The sequence below is a fragment of the Eulemur rufifrons genome, chromosome 20, assembly GCF_041146395.1.
Source record: "Eulemur rufifrons isolate Redbay chromosome 20, OSU_ERuf_1, whole genome shotgun sequence".
In the NCBI taxonomy this organism is placed as follows: Eukaryota; Metazoa; Chordata; class Mammalia; order Primates; family Lemuridae; genus Eulemur; species Eulemur rufifrons.
In genome coordinates, this window is record NC_091002.1 from 23444853 (window position 1) to 23463408 (window position 18556).

An 18556-nucleotide genomic window follows, 5' to 3' on the forward strand; every position below is an offset into this window, starting at 1 on the left:
CCTGGCTAATTTTTTCTATATATATTTTTAGTTGTCCAGCTAATTTCTTTCTGTATTTTTTTTAGTAGAGACGGGATCTCGTCCTTGCTCAGGCTGGTCTTGAACTCCTGAGCTCAAACGATCCACCCGCCTCAGCCTCCCAGAGTGCTAGGATTACAGGCATGAGCCAACACGCCCGGCCTTTGCCTAGGTTTTAATTAGATAATTCAGTTTCTTCCTATTGAGTTGTTGGAGCTCCTTATATATTCTAGATATTATTCCCTTGTCAGATGGGTAGTTTGCAGATATCATCTCCCATTCTGTGGGTTGTCTCTTCCCTTTGTTGATAGTTTCTCTTGCTGTGCAGAAACTTTTAGCTTGATATGATCCGATTTGTCCAATTTTGCTTTGGTTGTCTTGCTTTGGGGGTATTACTCAAGAAACCGTTCCCCAGACCAATGTCCTGAAGCATTTCCCCAATGTTTTCTTTTGGTAGTTTCATAGTTTCAGGTCTTAGATTTAAGTCTTTAATCCATTTTTGATTTGACTGTTGTACATGGCGAGAGATAAGGGTCTGGTTTCATTCTGCATATGGATATACAGTTTTCCCAGTCCCATTTATTGAAGAGACTGTTCTTTACCTGTCGAAGATAAGTTTACTATAGATGTGGATTTATTTCTGGGTTCTCTATTCTGTTCCATTGGTCTATGTGTCTGTTTTTATGCCGGCACTGTGCTGTTTTGGTTACTACAGCTCTGTAGTATAATTTGAAGTCAGTTAATGTGAGTCCTTCCATTTTGTTCTTTTTGCTCAGGATGGTTTTGGCTATTTTGGAGTAAAAATTGTATCAAATTTTTCAAAGACAGGCAAGACTGTAGTATAAAGGGATGCACATATAAGTAAAAACCATAAAGAAATGCAAGGAAGTGTTTACTATAAAGCCAGGGTAGTGATTACTCCAAAGGAGTAGGGGGATTGTGGTTGGGTCAGGGCACATGAGGAACTTGGAGAGTGGCTAGAAAGTTCTTTCTCTTGACCTGAATAGTGATTATAAGGATGTTCACCTTAAAATCATTCACTGAGCTTTATATTTGTTTTGTGTGGTTTTCTGTATTTTGTGTTTTATGGTATAATAAAATGTTTTAAAAATTGATCAGAATTTTTAGGGCATCAGTCTTTCAACCCTTCTACTTACATACATACAGATACATTTTACATACTTACATTTCAAGTCAGCATTTGCTGTAGAGCAAAAGAGGTGAGTAAAATGAAAGCTCACTGTTCACTAGGAAATTTTCAAAGTGAACCTTATCGAAGCCAAATGAAATACAGAGATGAATCTCTAAATTTAAAACATTTGATATTTGGTTAGCAAGAATTGCAGTTCAGGGCATGTATATAAACCCAGTAGTCTTCAATATGTCAGAAGAACAAAGAAAAGGTTAGGAGTTTTATTGGAAAGAGAAATGTTAAGTATTGTTTTGAAAGATAGCTTGTTGGCACTACAGAAGCTTTTGTGAGCTGGCAAGCTCTGATTGGTGAGTGATTGGTACGTAAAACTAGCCTTAGAGTCACAGCAGCCTTTTTCAGCAGCTGGGCTTGTGGAAAATTTAATTCTTAGAGCAGGTGCTGCATACGCCGAATTCTTTTTTCCTCCTGGCCCCTCAACTCTGATTTAGTTGGGTATGACAAGAATGACTCAATTTGTATAATCAACTTCCACAACCTCTGGATTAAGTTTGGCCCTAGTGTGTATAAACAACAAGCCATCAAAGGCTTCTGGATTTTCTTTTTTAAGAATTTTAGGTGTGCCTCACTTGTAACAGTAGTAGTCCTGAAAGATTAAGTGCAAGTTCAATTTTTATAAATAGACTCAGTACATACTCCACATTACTTTATCATTTCAGGGCTCTATTCCCCAAAGCAAACCTGACTCCAAGACCGTGTCTTAAAAACAAAATTATACCTAAAATTTAGTGCACATTTTATAATCACAGGTTTGCCAAGAAAAAAAAAAAAAGCATTTTCCACTCAAACATTGATAATAACACTTTAGGCTGAATCAAGCACTTGGTAGCCAACTGAAACTTGTTGGCTGCTAATGGGATTTGCAGAGTGAAACCTCATCTCCTGGCTTTGTGTTCAGGCCTTTCCCAGGAGAGCTGCTTTTAACAGCCTACTTGATTCAGTTCTTCATGGCCATCTTTTTTCACTTCCTGGCATATTTCTTTTAAAATGTTACCAGGGAGGAATGGAAAGACAAAACAAAATTTTTGCTTTCGAGGGTTTTTCCCCTCCTCTGGGCTGTGGTTTTCTTCCTCCTTTCCTGATGACAGTATTTTTTAGGAGGAAGAGAAGATCATGATGATGAAAGGAACTCAGAACCTAAGTGCCTTCTTTGAATTTATCTGTGGATACCTTCTCTTTGTTGAATTATTTCCCATCCCCGGAAATACATCATTCTCTTGAAATTTTATTCTTTTAGATTGATACTGTCCAATAGAACTTCCGTGATGATGGGAATGTTCATTATCTGCATTGTCAATACAGCAGTCACAAGCCACATGTGACTATTCAGTACTTGAAATGTGCTAGTGAGACTGAGGAACTAAATCTTTAATTTTAATTAATTTTTCACTAATTTAAATTTAAATAGCCACATGTGGCCAGGGGACAGTAAAGTTTTAAAGAGAAGTAAGAGTAGAGCTGTGTGTATACAAGCTTAGTGAGGGAGCCAGGGGTTGATCAGCTTCCTCTCGCCTAATATCTGTTAACAATAATGCCGTCTCCAGCTCAAAACTCCTCGCTGACTTCCCGTTAACCATAAAGTCTTTATCACGGAGTTATGATGTCTCTAATTTATTTTACTTCTCCATGGCCATCTGATATTATATAAGTATCAGTTTCAGCCTCAACTTCGGGGCAGTGAGTTCCCTTAATGAAGCATCCAAACTCCATTATGGTCGTCTGCAGGGGCTGCCATCAGTGCTTGGCTCTCAAGAGCTTGATCAATACCTTTTTAATTAGCTTAGTGACTATCAGAGCAGATCGGATTTTTATTGGTGAGATTAGTGTCTTACTAATTAACAAAGTGAATATTAGAAGTAGGCACTCATTGGTGTAATTAAAGTATTCAAAAGAAGTGATATTGGCTAAAATATTTTAGAGCTACTTCTTATACTTGCACAAAGAAGGAATAAAAACATTGTAAGGCCTGTAACTTCTTGCTTTGGAGGCTTAAGTCTTAACCCAGCCTTTCTCTGCCTTTGGTTAGATTTCTGGTTGGTTGCCTGATGTGAATCTAAAGGCAGCAGAACCCTGCCTCTGGGATGTTGTCAGTTCCGCCTTGAGTGACCCTTTCTTGCAATGGTGGTAGAAACAACTAGAAGAAAGGGCTGGGACTCAAGCTTCTAGAATACTTTGTGTGAACTGCTTTGTGCCTGCTCACTAATGAATATTTGTTTAATAAATGTCTCTAAATGTGCCAGAATTTGCTGTGGAACTTGCTTTCTTTGCTGCAAGATTGTAGAAGAAGAGCTAATCCTCACCCACCTTAAACTCTTTTCAAGACAACTGTTAAAAGAACCTGTGAGTTGTACGTGACCAGAATGGCTTGATCCCACGTGATCTGGCTGCCCTCTGCCTCTGGAGGCTGATCATACCACTTCCTGCTCACTCCTTATACTTCAAACCACACTGACCTCTGTTCTTCCAGTGTGGCACGTTCCTTCCCACCTCAGGACCCAGACTCATGACGTTCCATCTGCCTTGAACGCTTTTATTCATTTAAAAAAATTTCTTTCTGCCTTATAATAATATTTGTATAGTTTAAAGGATAACAAAACAACACCTCTGTTTTCTGTGCCTTGCTTAAGTAATATGACCGTTCTAGATTTTTGGAAACCCCTCGGGTCCTCCTTCCACACTGCATTCCTTCCCTCTAGCCCAGAGGTTATGACTGTCCTGAATTTTTTGCTAATCATTCTCTTGCTTTCCTTAAGAGTTTTCCTATATAGGTATGAATTGCTAAACAATATATTACGTTTTACATTTTCCCACCAACATTTTATAATGAAAAATTTCAAAGGAAGAACAAATATGACCACTCATATACCTACCACCTATATTCAACCATGACTAACCATAATAAATAGAATAACACAATATGATTCTTTTGTGTAAGGCTTCTTTCATTCACTTTGAGTTTTTGAGATTTATTCATGTTGCATACATTCCTTTTATTGCTGTGTAATTTTTTTGTGTGTAGATGCACAACATTTTGTTTATCCATTCTCCTATTGATGGGAACTTGGCCTGTTTTCGGTTTTTGTCTGTTATAAATAGAGCTGCTGCAAACATTCTTGTACAAATCTTTGTGCAAGTAAGATTAGGCAGCCAAAATGTTTAATAATTATATAGATTATTCAAACATCACAATTAAGCTTGATTTAATGAAGGTTAGAGGTAAAGGGCTGCTGTTTTTCATACTAAGTCCTGGAGAACTAATTTTTAAAATTGTATGTTTATATATATATTTTTTTAACCAACCTTGTAACAGATGATTTCATCTCCATTTTTAAAAGCTTTTCATTTTGAATTATTTTTAGACTTCAGAAAAGTGGCGAAAACAGTAGTTTCCTTGCATCCCTCACCCCACTTCTGCTGCTAATATTAACACTTTACGTAACCATAGTACAATTATCAAGAACAAAAAAATTAACATTTATGCAATATTATTAACTGCAGACCTTACTAGAATTTTGTGTTTTTCTACTATGGCAGTTGTTTTGTTCCAGGATATCCTATTCGGGTCCCACACTGCATTTAGTTGTATCTCCTTAGTCTCCTCTTGTCTGAGACACTTGCTCCGTCTTCTCTTGTCATTCATGGCTTTTGAAGTTATTTTTGTCAAATGCACCTCAATTTAGATTGTCATATGTTTTCTCATGATTGGGCTAAAGTTATACTTTTTTTTAGGAAATATGCATATTGTGTCCTGAGTGCACCATATTGAGGGCTTTGTGATGTCCCTGTATCTTATCAATGGTGATGTTTACCTTGATCACTAGGTTAAGTTGCTGTCTACCAGGTTTCTCCACTGTAAAGTTTTTATCTTTTCTTTTGTAGTTAGTAAGTATCTTGGGGAAGATACTTAAAGATTATGCAAATTTGTTTCTCCTCACATTTTTACCCACTAATTTTAGCATCCATTAGTAGATCTTGTCTGCAACAATTAGCCAGTGGTGATTCTGTTTCCCACCTTATTTCTGCACTTACTAGTTGGAATCTTAATGTGAGGAAGAGCAGTTGTTCCTTCTCCCTAGTTTATTCAATTTTTTATTTTCATTAGTATGGTTTCATAAATATGAATTTTATTCTATGGATTAAAACCCAGTACCGTGGCCAATTGATTTTTGACAAGGGTGCCAAGACCATTCAAGGAGGAAAGACTAATCGCTTCAACAAATGGTTCGGGGACCACGGGATAAACACATGCAAAAGAATGAAGTTGGATTTCTACCCCACTCTACATACAAAAACTAATGCAAAATGGATCAACAACCTAAACAGAAGAGCTAAAGCGATTAGGGAAAAACATAGGGGTAAATCTTTATAACCTCAGTTTGGCAGTGCATTCTTAGATTTGCCACCAAAATGCCTAAAATGAATGTGCATTATTCAGTTATTAGATATACTGCTCTATATGTTTATTATGTTTTATAAGATCTTGTGAGATTAAACTTAAGTGTGCTATTCATTTTTCCTACTTGATTACTGATTTTTGTCTGCTTGACCTATCATTTGTGCGCTGATGATAGATTTGTCTGTTTTTCCTTTGTAGCTCCATCTTTGTTTTGTATAATTTGAGACTATATTATTAGGTACATACAAGTTTAGAACTGCTATATCTTTCTGATGAACTGTACCTTTTATCATTGTGGACTATCTTTCTCTGTGCAGTACTATTTTATATAAAGATCTATTTTATCTGGTAACAGTATAACCACACTTGTTTTTTTGCTTAGTGTTTCCCTGGCATATCTTCTTCAATCCTTTTATTTTCAGCTTCTCTGGTCTTGTGGTTTAAGGTACACCTCTTGTAAATAGCATGTAGCTGTGTAACTGATTTTTTCTTCCTGAAAATATGATTTTTTAGTTACAGAGTTTGATCCATTTGAGTTGATTATATTATGTTTGAATTCATTTGTTTTCTTACATGCTGCTGCTTTTTCCTTTTTGGCATCTCTTGTTTTCCTTTTTCTTAGAACAAATTGTAAGTTAATTCTTTTCCTCCAGCATCTTATTTTTTTGTGTGTGTGTAAAACATTTTTAATGGAGGAAAAAATACAGAAAATAGTATAATTACAGCCATATGCCTACTACCCAAAGTAAACAAATACTGATTGTTGCCATATTGTTTCATATTTGCTTTTGTTATGTTTAATAAAATATTATTGATAAAGTTGAAGTTTCTTAGGTTCTAATCATATTTCCCTCTCTCTTTCCCAGGAAGCTAATGCTATCATGACTTTAGTACATGTTCTTCTAATCTATGTTTTATAAAACTTTTGCAGATATATGCATATATTTCTATAAATAATACATAGTATTGTTAGGTGTAATCTCAAAATATATAGTTTCATATTATATGGATTATTTGGCAATTTTCTATTAATAGCTAACCTCATTTTTGAAATCTAGCCATATTTACAATATAGATACACTTTATCCATTTATCCTATAAATAGTATACCAATATGCCACAATTTATTTATTTTTTCCTCTATTGAAGGATTTTTTTTTTGATATTCCAAAGAATGGTGCAATGAATATCCCTTCATTTGCATTTTGTGTATCGTATCTCTAGGATACATACCTGGAAATGGTGTTATTAGGTCTGAGGTCAGTGGATGCACACTTAACACCTCTTTTTTTTTTTTTTAACACTTATGTCCTTCTTGCTTAATTACATACCAAAGCAAAATTATAAACCTATGCATCATGGCATGGTTTTTCAGGAGGGATCTTTAAATTTAAGCTTGATAACTGCTCTTTGTGTTGATATCCCTCAATGTACCGTTTTGCCTTCTCTCGTAGCGGCAGTATATACCCGTGAAGATGAAGAGCAAAGCCTTCTGGATCTTCTCTTGGGAGTACGCCATGATGTATGTGGGAAGCCTCGTGGTAATCGTTTGCCTGTCCTTCTTCCTTCTCAGCTCCTGGGATTTCATCCCTGCAGTCTATGGCTTCATGTAAGTAATGACCTCATTTGAAAACTCTAGAAGCTGTGGAGAAAAGGGAACCTTGTGTATTGGTGGTGGTAATGTAAATTAGTACAGCCATTATGGAAAACTGTATGAAGCTTCCTCAAAAAACTAAAACTAGGCCGGGCGAGGTGGCTCACACCTGTAATCCTAGCACTCTGGGAGGCCGAGGTGGGCGGATCGTTTGAGCTCAGGAGTTCGAGACCAGCCTGAGCACGAGCGAGACCCCATCTCTACTAAAAATAGAAAGAAATTATATGGACAGCTAAAAATATATATAGAAAAAAAAAATTAGCCGGGCATGGTGGTGCATGCCTGTAGTCCCAGCTACTCGGGAGGCTGAGACAGGAGGATCCCTTGAGCTCAGGAGTTTGAGGTTGCTGTGAGCTAGGCTAATGCCACGGCACTCACTCTAGCCTGGGCAACAGAGCAAGACTCTGTCTCAAAAAAAAAAAAAAAAAAAAAAACTAAAACTAGAATGACCATATGATCCAGCAATCCCATTTGTGGATATTTACCCAAAAGATTTGAAACCAGTTTATTGAAGATTTTCCTGCACTCCCATGTTCATTGCAGCACAATTTACAGTAGCCAAGTTATGGAATAAACCTAAGTGTCCATCAGCAGATGAATAAATAAAGAAAATGTGGACTATATACACAGCCATAAAAAAGGAAATCCTGTCATTTGTGACAACATGGATAGAATTGGAGAACATCCAAGTGGAAGAAGCCAGGCACAGAAAGGCAGATACCATGTGGGTTCTCACTTATATGTGGAATCTAAAACAGTAGAACTCACAGAAGCAGAGCATGGAAGGGTGTTTACAGATGCTAGGGGCAGGGAGAATGGGGAGTTGATGGCCAAAGGTCACGAAATCTCAGTTCGACAGGAGGAATATGATTTCTTTTTTTGAGTTCTATTGCACAGCAGGGTGCATACAGTTAATAATATTGTATATTTCAAAATTGCTAAGAGAGTAAATCTCAAATGTTTCCACCTCAATGTTAAATATTTGAGGTGATAGAAATGTTAACTAACTTGATTTAATTCTATATTGTATTCATAAATTATAAAGTCACTTTGTACCCCATAAATTTATACAGTTCTAAATTGTCATTTTGAAAAAACAAAACTACAAAACCCTGGAAGCTAATTTGGTTTCCACAGCTCCAGTGGGAATCAGAGGATGAGTGACCCCAGGCAGCATCAGAGTCACCTGCAAGGCTTGTTAAAACCCAGCTTGCTGGGCCCACCCCCAGAGGTTCTGATTAAGTAGGTCTGGAGTAGAGACAGGAATTTGCATTTCTCAAGTTGCCGATGCTGCTGGTCCTGCTGGTCCAGGGAACACACTTTGAGATCCTCTGCTCTGGTGCACACCTTTAATGTGGTGGGATTAAGGAGCACTCTCCAGGCACATCCAAAGCAACTGCCAGCCTCTGACTGGGAGGTTGGGTTCAATTCCAAACAGTAATGGATATATTCCTCTACTGCAAGAGGGTCTCCAATAGCTTTAACATAAAGCCACCTGCCACATGTCAAACCTTTAGAATTCAAAAGGGTTTGAGTAGTATAGGCTTGTCTGCGTGTATATTCATGAATTCTGCAAACATTTCCAAGTGTGCCCTGTGTGCCAGGCTCTGTGTGGGAGCTGAGGGGTTGGTTGCTACCCAGGCCTTGAGTTGCTCACAGCCCCAATGGGTGACAGACACTTAAACCTGTCCAGGTGGGAGAGAGATCTGGAGTGGCAGAACTCCCATCTGGGATTCTGGTAAAATCCTGGCTGAGCATAACAATGACTGTTATGAAAGTTCAGCTCTTCATGCTCTGCCTTGGATAGGAGTTTGGATGCCTGGTGAAGAGCTTTTCCTGGCTTTCCGCTGGGCCACAGATTGGGTTCTTTACCTCATTTCACAGAAAAAGGAAACGGAGTTATGGCAACAGGCAAAGACTTAGGCCAGGCGGAGGCCTCTGTCAGGGAAATCTGACCGTGAGCCATCGCCTGTCTCTCTCTTTCCATGCCCCATTTGTTGTCCTTTTAAAATCGTGATTTGAGAATCAGTTTCCATTTCATATTTTTTTTAAATCAAAAATATAAAGTGAACTTTTAGAAGAGCCAGAATTACAGCCAGTCTTTGTCTGATTTAACCAGACAGAACGTTTTCCAGTTAAACCCTAATTTCTCAAGTGAGGCCTGAGACCCTGGAGAATCCTAGCCAGGACCCGCCGATGGTTCCTGAAGCCCCTAGAAGTCTCAGTGCCGTCTCAGGCCTCAGTCTTCTGGCTCCCGCTGTGGGGTGTGGAGCAAGAATGGGGAGGAGCAGGATCTTTGAGCTTGTTCCTCTAGGCAGGTCTCTGGAATGTCCAAAATAGATATTGTGTATTTAAAACTCACTCCTCCTGTGTTACAATACTGGGTATCTCCCGATTTTAAACTGTCTTGGGCAGTAAAAGAAGGACTAGTCTCTGGATTTCTAGGGTGAATCCCTGCCTCATCTCAGATTTGTTTGGCTTAGCTAATATTTATCATGGGTTATCCTTCTCTGCGTCTCTGCCCCTTGTTTATGTTATTACCGATATCCAGGGCAGGTGGGGAGCCCTTTGCATCCCGATCTCTGTAGCGAGAAGGTTATTTTCAGCTGCCCGGAAGTGACCAAAGTCTTCAGGAGAAATCAGGGTCAAAGCAGACCATTTCTGACTTTGCTCTCTTTTTTCTCTCCCTTTGTTTTTTTAATTCCAGACTTTCTGTTCCAGATCTCACTCCAAACATTGGTCTTTTCTGGTACTTCTTTGCAGAGATGTTTGAGCACTTCAGCCTCTTCTTTGTGTGCGTGTTTCAGATCAACGTCTTCTTCTACACCATCCCCTTAGCCATAAAGCTAAAGTAAGTGGTTCACCTGCTGCTGCATTGTCCACAGAGCCACCCAAGGACCTCCTGCCCCTTGTAGCCTTAGGGGGCCTTTCAGATGGGGAGCACCTGTTCCTAGGTTTATGTCATCTTGCACCAGGAACCCTGCCCTCAGTTGCTGTGGGTGCCAGCAGCCATAGCCAGCAGTAGAGTCACACCTGCGTGCAGGCTGCAGAGAGGGTGCTTTGGAGCCCCGGCATTTCCCCTGGCCTCACTCCGAGATGCCTGAACCCACATTGCTGCTGAGCCCACTCACCGTTTTGGACAAGAACAGGGGTTGTGGTGGGTGGGTGGGGCTATCTTTGGGAAAAGTGGATCTGGTTGGATGTCTTCCATCAGCAGCCCGGTGGCACTTTGTCCAAGGGGACTCAGGATGGGTACGCCAGGAGGCTGGCCACCTGCAGCTCTGTTTAATCTTCTGATCAGTTCCCTCAGAAGGCTTTTTCTGTGGAGTTCTCTTCTGCGGTGTGAGAGAGCTGACGTGTGTTGAGCCTGCTCCATCCCGGGCACCTTTCTAGGCCCTCTGAAATGTAATCATACTAACCCAGCAACTCGTGGAGGTAGGCATTATATTCTTGCCATCACTCCCATTTTATACTTGAGGAAATTTATGCTCAGAGAGGTGGAGTGATTTGCTCAGAGTCACACAGCTGGTAAGCAGTGGAGCCGGGATTCAGACCAGGTTTGTCTGGCTCCAAAATCTCTCCTTACCTCCCTGCACCATGCCAAGCTCCTGAGAGAGATTGCTCCTAGTGGCCCCTGGAAATGGTTCTATTATCCTAGCTTCAGAGAAGGGAAAACAGGCACAAATGTGCCTGGATGGTCCAGGGAACCTGGAAGAGAGTTTGATTTAGATTTCAAGAGCTTGCATTCTCGGCTCTAACTGGTCTGCCATTCTCCACGGCCAGTGCACCAATGCACGTGGTTCCCATTGTGTAAAACCTCAGAGTGATGCTTCCTCCCCATGACACAGCCTCGGCCTGGCAGGACAGAAAACTGTCCTCCCATGGCCTGACAGCCTACACAACTCCAGCAGCTCTCAGCCATCTGTGGTCCACCTTCCCTGCCCTCGCTCTGGTTAGGCCCAGCCACCGGGCTGAGAGGAGGGAGCCAGCCCAGAGCACCTTTCCTCACTGTTGGTGCAGCCAGCTCCCAGTAGCTTTCATTATCTGCACGTGAAGGCCACACATCACTCCTGGGTAGACAATTCCACCACCATCATGGGACCCCTCTGCCTCAGGCCACGGCCTCACAGTTGTGGGGACAGAAAGTATGAAGATACCTGCCTTCCCCACTGTTTCCTCTTCTGCCTGGATGTGAAGCTCCACGTAAACTCTTCCTGCAAAAACTCCCTGCAGTTTCTGCTTCCGTGCCAGCTTTGTGGGAACAGGGCCCTTCAGGCCACCTCTCCTTCTCTGCAGTGTTGCAGGAGGCTCTGGTCTCCGTGTTTTTTTGTCACTGCATTGTCTCTGGCCTTTTCGTAGCAATGTTGCAGCTGTTACCAGCTACCTAAAAAACCCAGAGCCAGTGATTCGGCTTGTCTTTAGGAAGATGTTCACACTGAGCTGGGAGGACACTTCTTAGAGGCTACAGGGCTGTGTGACTTTGCTAAGCTGAGTTTCTGAGGCATTTGCTGTGTGACAGTGCTGGAGTGTTTAGCATGTTTGTCACCACATCTCAGATTTATACCCATTGAGTCACTCTGACCTGTGACCTGCAAGACAAGAATGTCATTAACCTCTGAGGAAAACCTTCCCTCCCGAGCTGGGCGTCCAGGGACTGTGCGGCAGTAGGCCGCGTGCATGGTGTTTAGGTGTGGGTGGGGAGGGGCCAGACCCAGCCTCTTCCTGTTTGCTTCCCTTTAGCACTCGGTCGGCTCTGGAGAGGTGCTGGGCTTGAGCCCTGTCCTCCACCCTCCCTGCCAGAGCGCTGATGGGTATTAAGCGCTCAGGAGAACACCAGAGCTGGTAGTCAGAGCTGTGGAGACAGACAGCTCCCTCACTCGCTTAGTCAACTCACTTCACTTCTCTGAACCCCAGTTTCCTCATCTGTGAGGTATGGGTGACAGGATTGCCTGCCTCGAGGGGTAGCTGTGACATGGTGAGGATCACAAGAGATGAGGCAAGAAAAGGGCCTTCCACAGAACTTGGCACAGAGTGAGGGTTCAGGAGGTGGCAGCCATTGTTTTCACTTACTATGAGTTTAGAACAATAGTTTAAACTGCTGTTAGTTTAAGTTAACAAGAACTCCAGTCCCGGCCTTTGAGCACTGACAAGCTGTGTACAGCTCTGTGTTCTCTTTCTGGAAAGGAGTTCCGCACACCGAGGGTCTGCAGACCCCACTATCATAGTGTCAGAGAAGAAGGCATCGGCAAGGAGGCACTTCCTGCCCTGGGTCCAGTGTACAGAGGGGCCTCTGGCGAGGGAGGCTGTCTGGTTACCCTGACAGACAGTCATTTAAGCCCAGTAATAAAGAACGCTGACTTCATTTGTTTTCTTCCTCCTGGCTCCTGGGGGAAGGCCCAGAGCTGGGGTGGGGAGGGGCCGTTGATGGGAAACATCTCTGTGGGCCGCTTCTCTAGTGTTCGCTGGGCCTCCTCACCACCTCAGGGTATTTCTGGTCCCGGCTACTGGGGCCTGGCCCCTGCCTTGTATGTAGCAGAGCCAGCCCCTGCCTGAAGTCCTCTGGGGAGTATTTTTGGTTCCGAGGATGGGGTCAGGAGTCTCTGGGGTGGGCCTGGTCCCTGGCTGATCTCTCTCTGTCTGTCTTCCCCTGCCCTGCCCCAGGGAGCACCCCGTCTTCTTCATGTTCATCCAGATTGCCGTCATCTCCATCTTTAAGTCCTACCCGACGGTGGGGGACGTGGCCCTCTACATGGCCTTCTTTCCTGTGTGGAACCATCTCTACAGATGTGAGTACTCCTGCCTCTACCTGCTGGTGGCAGATTCCCGCCGGCTTGGCCCCTGGGTGAAACAGCCAGGGAAGAAGCAATTGATAGGCATTTCCTGGGCATCTGCCGAGCTGCAGCACTAGGAGGAAAGCAGGCATGAGGCACGGTATCCGTTCCTAGGTGCTATGGACTAGTGATGATAAAAATAACTGCCACTTATTGAGCACTTACTATGTACCTGGCCACTGTGGCTCCAAGAGTGTTACATGCATTAATTAGCTCAGTTTATCTGCACACCAGCCTTTGAGGTAAGTATGCCCATTTTGCAGATGAGAAGTCTGAGGTACAGAAAGGTAGAGCCACTTGTTCAAGGTCATGCGACTGGTAAGTGGAAGGCCCAGGACTGGAGTCCAGATCTGTGAACTTCTCCTCAGTGCTGTCCAACAGGGCTGTCTGTGATGATGGAGATATCCTATATCTTCACAGTCCAATAGAGTAGCCACTTGTGCGTCTCAGAGCCTATATTTTTTATCTAAATTCATTTAAATTTAAATGTAAGAAGCCACATGTAGCTGAGCTGCCATATTGAACAGCAGAACTCTATACCTTGGGCTTTGAACCGTTCCCCAGTGCTGCACTCAAAGCTTCCTGGAAGGCAGATGGGCAACATGAGACTTCCTGCCCACTGTGACGACTCCTTTAAGCTCTGACCATCTCTTCCTCAGAAGATGGTTTACTGGTGACCTATGTGTGCTGCCTAGGCCCCCAGCATTTCCCCTGGTCGGGCTCTTATCCCTCTGGGGTGGGTGCTTTTCAGTGTTTGAGGACTCCCTTAGGGTAGACATCATTCGCCTCTGTGTCCCCAGCATCCAGGAATGAACCTGACACAAATGTTTGTGGAGTGAGTTTTTAAATCTCCGTCGGTGTTTGTGGAGTAGGTTTTTAAACCTCCCTAATAAAGAGGCACTGTCAGTGGCCCAACACCGCCTGACTCTCTAAGGCGTGGAAGGGAGCTGTTGAACTTTCCTTGCCTGCTCTGGGTGGACAGTGAGGTGTTGAGAATGAATTCAGGTAGGGCACACTTCAGAGGAAGTGAGTCTTTGTTGTTGTTTTGGAACCCCTGGGTGTCAACCAGGAAGTGAAACTGACCAGCTGCCTGCAAGAAACCTACCTGTAAGAGCGCCTCTGGGTGAAGATAAACACCTGTGTGGGCGGCTGAGCCAGGGCTGCTCTTGCAGGTGACAGCCTGGTGGGGCAGTGACTAGTCTTGCCTGATTGGGAGGAGGAATTGGCGTCTTCTCCCTGTGACATACTCACTGCACAGACAGGAGTCACCCAGCCCAGGAGGCTCAGAGTCAGCTTGGGGCCCGTAGGCAGAGTGGCCAGTGACAAGTCATGAGGCCACCAAAACATGTGGACATGCCCCGATTTGTGGCAGGGTGGGCCTTGGGGACACAATGGTTTTGCTTGCTGTCCGTCCACACTATGTCCCTCAGTGTCTACCTTTCATCCCATGCTGCTGAGCACTGGAGATGGACCCACTTGAGGCTGAAGCCTGGCATTCCCCTACTGGCTACGTGTTCTCAGGGACATCATTTAACCTTTCTGAGCCTCTGATTTTTTCGTCTATCAAATAAGGAGAATATCTTTCATGGGTGTTTTGAGTTTGAGAAAGAATATATGTAAATAGCATTGCAGGTATATCATCATCAGTAATGACTATACAGGGGTTACCTACATAGTTCCATGATCAAAGCTTCAGGCTTGGTAGCCTGAGTTATTGGAATAAACATATTTTTCAAAACTTGAAATAAGCTATTTTGTGCCCTCCAGGGTGATGAGGCACAAAGAAAAAGGAAGGGGTTTCCGGAAGCCTAGATGACCCAGTGGATGCTGTTGCCGGCTGCTTGGGCAAGCAGTTTATAGCTTCAGCTCATCTGAAGCTTCTGTAGGGAACAGTGGCCGCCACCTTCACCTCCCCGCTCCTGCAGCAGGGAACACTCACCCTTGGAGTATCTGTTTGGGGCCTGACAACTGTGAGTCACTGTACTTAGCCAGGAGCATCTTCGGGCCTGGTCCTTGGGGACTATGTGTGGACGTTTTGTGAAGTCTTTAAGCCTAGGTTGAACATAGTGAATGTGGTTAGGAAATCAGGTTAAACGTTAGTTGCCAGTGCTAATGTGCCCACTCCCACGTTCACCTCTCTGTTTTCCTGTCCTGTCAGTGGGGAGGAGGAAAGGAACGTGGCCCTTCCCTCAGTGTAGGCTCTAGACACTGCGCTCTCTGGAGCTTGGGGCTGGGATGAGTCAACAGACGCATGACTGGTGTTAGGGAACAGCCTGCTGGCAGAGCCAGTGCCAGCCTGCCGCGGTGTGGTCCAGCAGAAAGAGCCAGTTACCAAAGGGGTGTGTGTGTGTGTGTGTGTGTGTGTGTGTTTTGTTTTTATTAACTATTGTATAAAGCTAAAATTGATAAAATACATATAAAGATTAATAATACAATAAATTCCCATGTACCTCGCACCTAGTTTAAGACGGCTGACATCACCATGACCTTTGAAGTCCCCAAGTCCCCTCTGTGCCCCTCCTGATGGGACTGGATTTTTCAGGAGAAGTTTTATTTCTGAATGTATGAGGCTCAGAGAGGGAAAGTGACTTGCCTGAAGTTCCAGTTTGTCAGTAGTGGCACCAGAGATTGGATGGGCCACCCCGTGGACGTGGTGGGGGAACCTGATTCCGTCTAGCCGGTGACCCTGGTGAAGGGTGAACCCTTTCATCTTGTTAGGCTCTGGTCATCTCTGATATCTCTGATGCCTCCTGGTGCCTGGAACAAGCTGTCCTGTGCCGTGGGTCCCAGCTCCATGTGCCCTGGCGTATAGCTTTCATTCTCTGGCCTGTCAGCCAGCAAAAGTGAGTAGCAGCTCCCCTTTCCTGCAAAGGTCACCACGGGCCAGAAGCCAACGGGATGCTGGCGTCGGTTCCTCTAAGCACATGGGAATGTATTTTTGCAGCCCTTCGTGCTAGCACCCAGAGGCTGCAAGTGAGCCTCTCCCCTTTGTGCACTTAGTCTCCTTCCTGTCACCCTGTCTGAAATCTCTGTCTCTGGCTGGAGGCACAGATCAAAGAACCACCTGGGCTGTCGGGCCACAAGCATTTTATTTTAAGAATAGTCTGTATTCTTTTCAGCAAAATACTTTCCAGGAGATCAGAAAGAACCACTGAGAAATGTAAATAGTGATGTTGGAGTAGAATGGTAAAAAGATTTGTTCTTCTTTCTTGAGGTTGTAACATTTTTTAATGATAATATTAATAACTATTATTATTATTCTTGGCTGGTTGCAGTGGCTCATGCCTGTAATCCTAGCGCTTTGGGAGGCCAAGACAGGAGGCTTGCTTGAGGCCAGCAGTTGTAGACCATCCTGGCAACATAGCGAGACCTTGTCTCTACAAAATGTATTTAAAAAAAAAAAAAAAAAATTAGCTGGCAGTAGGTGGTGAGCGCCTGTAGTCCCAGCTACTCAGGAGACTGAGGCAGAAGGATCACTTGAGCCCAGGAGTTTGAGGTTGCTGTGAGCTATGATGACACCACTGCACTCCAGTCTGGGCAATAGACTCTAGCTCAACACTCTGTCTCAAAAGAAAAAAAAAATAATAATAGTAATTCTCAGTGCAAATACCCCTTTTCTCAGACTCCTTTTTTCCTGGGAGTACAGGAGGAGGCAGGAGCTTCCCTGGGTAGTCTCAGGAGGCTTGAGTCAGGCTTTGACCTCTGAGCTTTGAAAACCAGAATTGTGGAAATTTCAGATTAGAGGAGAGGATCTTGTGAGCCGTCCAGGCCAGTGTCCAAATTGTGGGATTTCCCAGACCACTAATATTTCAAAAGAACTCTGGTGACAGAGTTGCCAGCATTTTATTTTGCTGAAGGCATTAAAGCAATCAACTCCCAGCCATTTATCCCCATTTCATAAAAGAAAGGATTTTTTAACAACAAAAAGACATCTATCATTTCTCAGTAAAGAAGGAGCTGTAAGTTGAAAACCTAACAGCCTTACCGAGAACTGTTTTGGTTTTTTTTATTTTTTTTTGAGACAGAGTCTCACTCTGTTGCCCAGGCTAGAGTGAGTGCCGTGGCGTCAGCCTCGCTCACAGCAACCTCAAACTCCTGAGCTCAAGGGATCCTCCTGTCTCAGCCTCCCGAGTAGCTGGGACTACAGGCATGTGCCACCATGCCCGGCTAATTTTTTCTATGTACATTTTTAGCTGTGCATATAATTTCTTTCTATTTTTAGTAGAGATGGGGTCTCGCTCTTGCTCAGGCTGGTCTCGAACTCCTGAGCTCAAACGATCCGCCCACCTCGGCCTCCCAGAGTGCTAGGATTACAGGGTGAGCCACCACGCCCGGCCGAGAACTGTTAACTACCTTGTCCTCCTTAGTCTAACTCTGACCACTCAGTGGCATCTCTGTTGCAGACTGTCAGGGTCTGCAGCTGTAATCCAGTGGTTCTCAGCCCCAGGTGCATATTGGAATCACCTGGGAAGCTTTAAAAATTGCATGTGGGTGTCAGGGCCCCATCTATAGACTCTGACTTAGTCTTTGGGTGGGGGGCGGGGCTCCCCACATGATTTCACTTTGCAGCCAGAGTTGAAAATCATCTGTGTCATCCAGACCCCCTTCCAGTGCATGAGCCCCCAGTATAGCATTTCTACCAAGTGCTTGTGCAGCTGAGACAAGTGGCCTAAATGTTTGGGAGTTTCCCCATCCCTTAGATCTCCCAAAACGCTAACTTGGTAGAAGGGATTTTCTGAAGGTCAGGATCAGATCCATTCATTAGTGCCTGCTGGGAACCAGGCCCAGTACTAAGTTCTTTTTAAAAAGATATTATTTTAATTAATTTATTTTAAATATTCTTTTAAAAAAATAAAGTATAAAGAAATAAAAGTAACATGTAAGCCTACTGTCAGATAACCCCTGGTGAATTAAAAGGGAAAATCACAGTGTAGTAGGCAGAGTAATATCCATCCCCTGCAAAGATGGCCAGTTATAATCCCCAGAACCTGTGACTGTGTCACCTTACATGGCAAAAGGGACTTTAAATTAAGACTTTGGGATGGAGGGATTATCCTGGATTATCCAAGTGTCCCCAGTGTAATTATAAGAGTCCCCAAAAGTGGAAGAGGTGGAGGCAAAGAAAATATGGGAAATCTCTGTACCTTCTGCTCAAATTTGCCGTGAATCTAAGACTGCCATAAATAAATTCTGTCCAGTGCTGTGGCATGTGCCTGTAGTCCCAGCTACTCCAGAGGCTGAGGCAGGAGGATCACTTGAGCCCAGGAGTTTGAGGCCATCATATGCTGTGATCACACCTGTAAATAGCCACTGCACTCCAGCCTGGGCAATGTAGCAAGACCCCATCTCAAATACATAAAGAAATAAAGTCTTGGCCGGGCGTGGTGGCTCACGCCTGTAATCCTAGCACTCTGGGAGGCCGAGGTGGGCGGATCCTTTGAGCTCAG

At 43.6% G+C, this 18556-nt stretch overlaps 1 protein-coding gene across 1 annotated transcript in view; it reads left to right on the forward strand.

Annotated features, from left to right (window-relative positions):
- The window catches only part of PIGU (phosphatidylinositol glycan anchor biosynthesis class U), a 94880-nt gene that overhangs the window by 62152 nt on the left and 14172 nt on the right, over positions 1-18556 (forward strand). The window contains exons 8-10 of the mRNA XM_069495708.1: positions 7079-7233; positions 9986-10129; positions 12940-13064. Of these exons, the coding sequence (XP_069351809.1) occupies positions 7079-7233; positions 9986-10129; positions 12940-13064 (424 nt within the window). The remainder of the gene's footprint in view (positions 1-7078; positions 7234-9985; positions 10130-12939; positions 13065-18556) is intronic.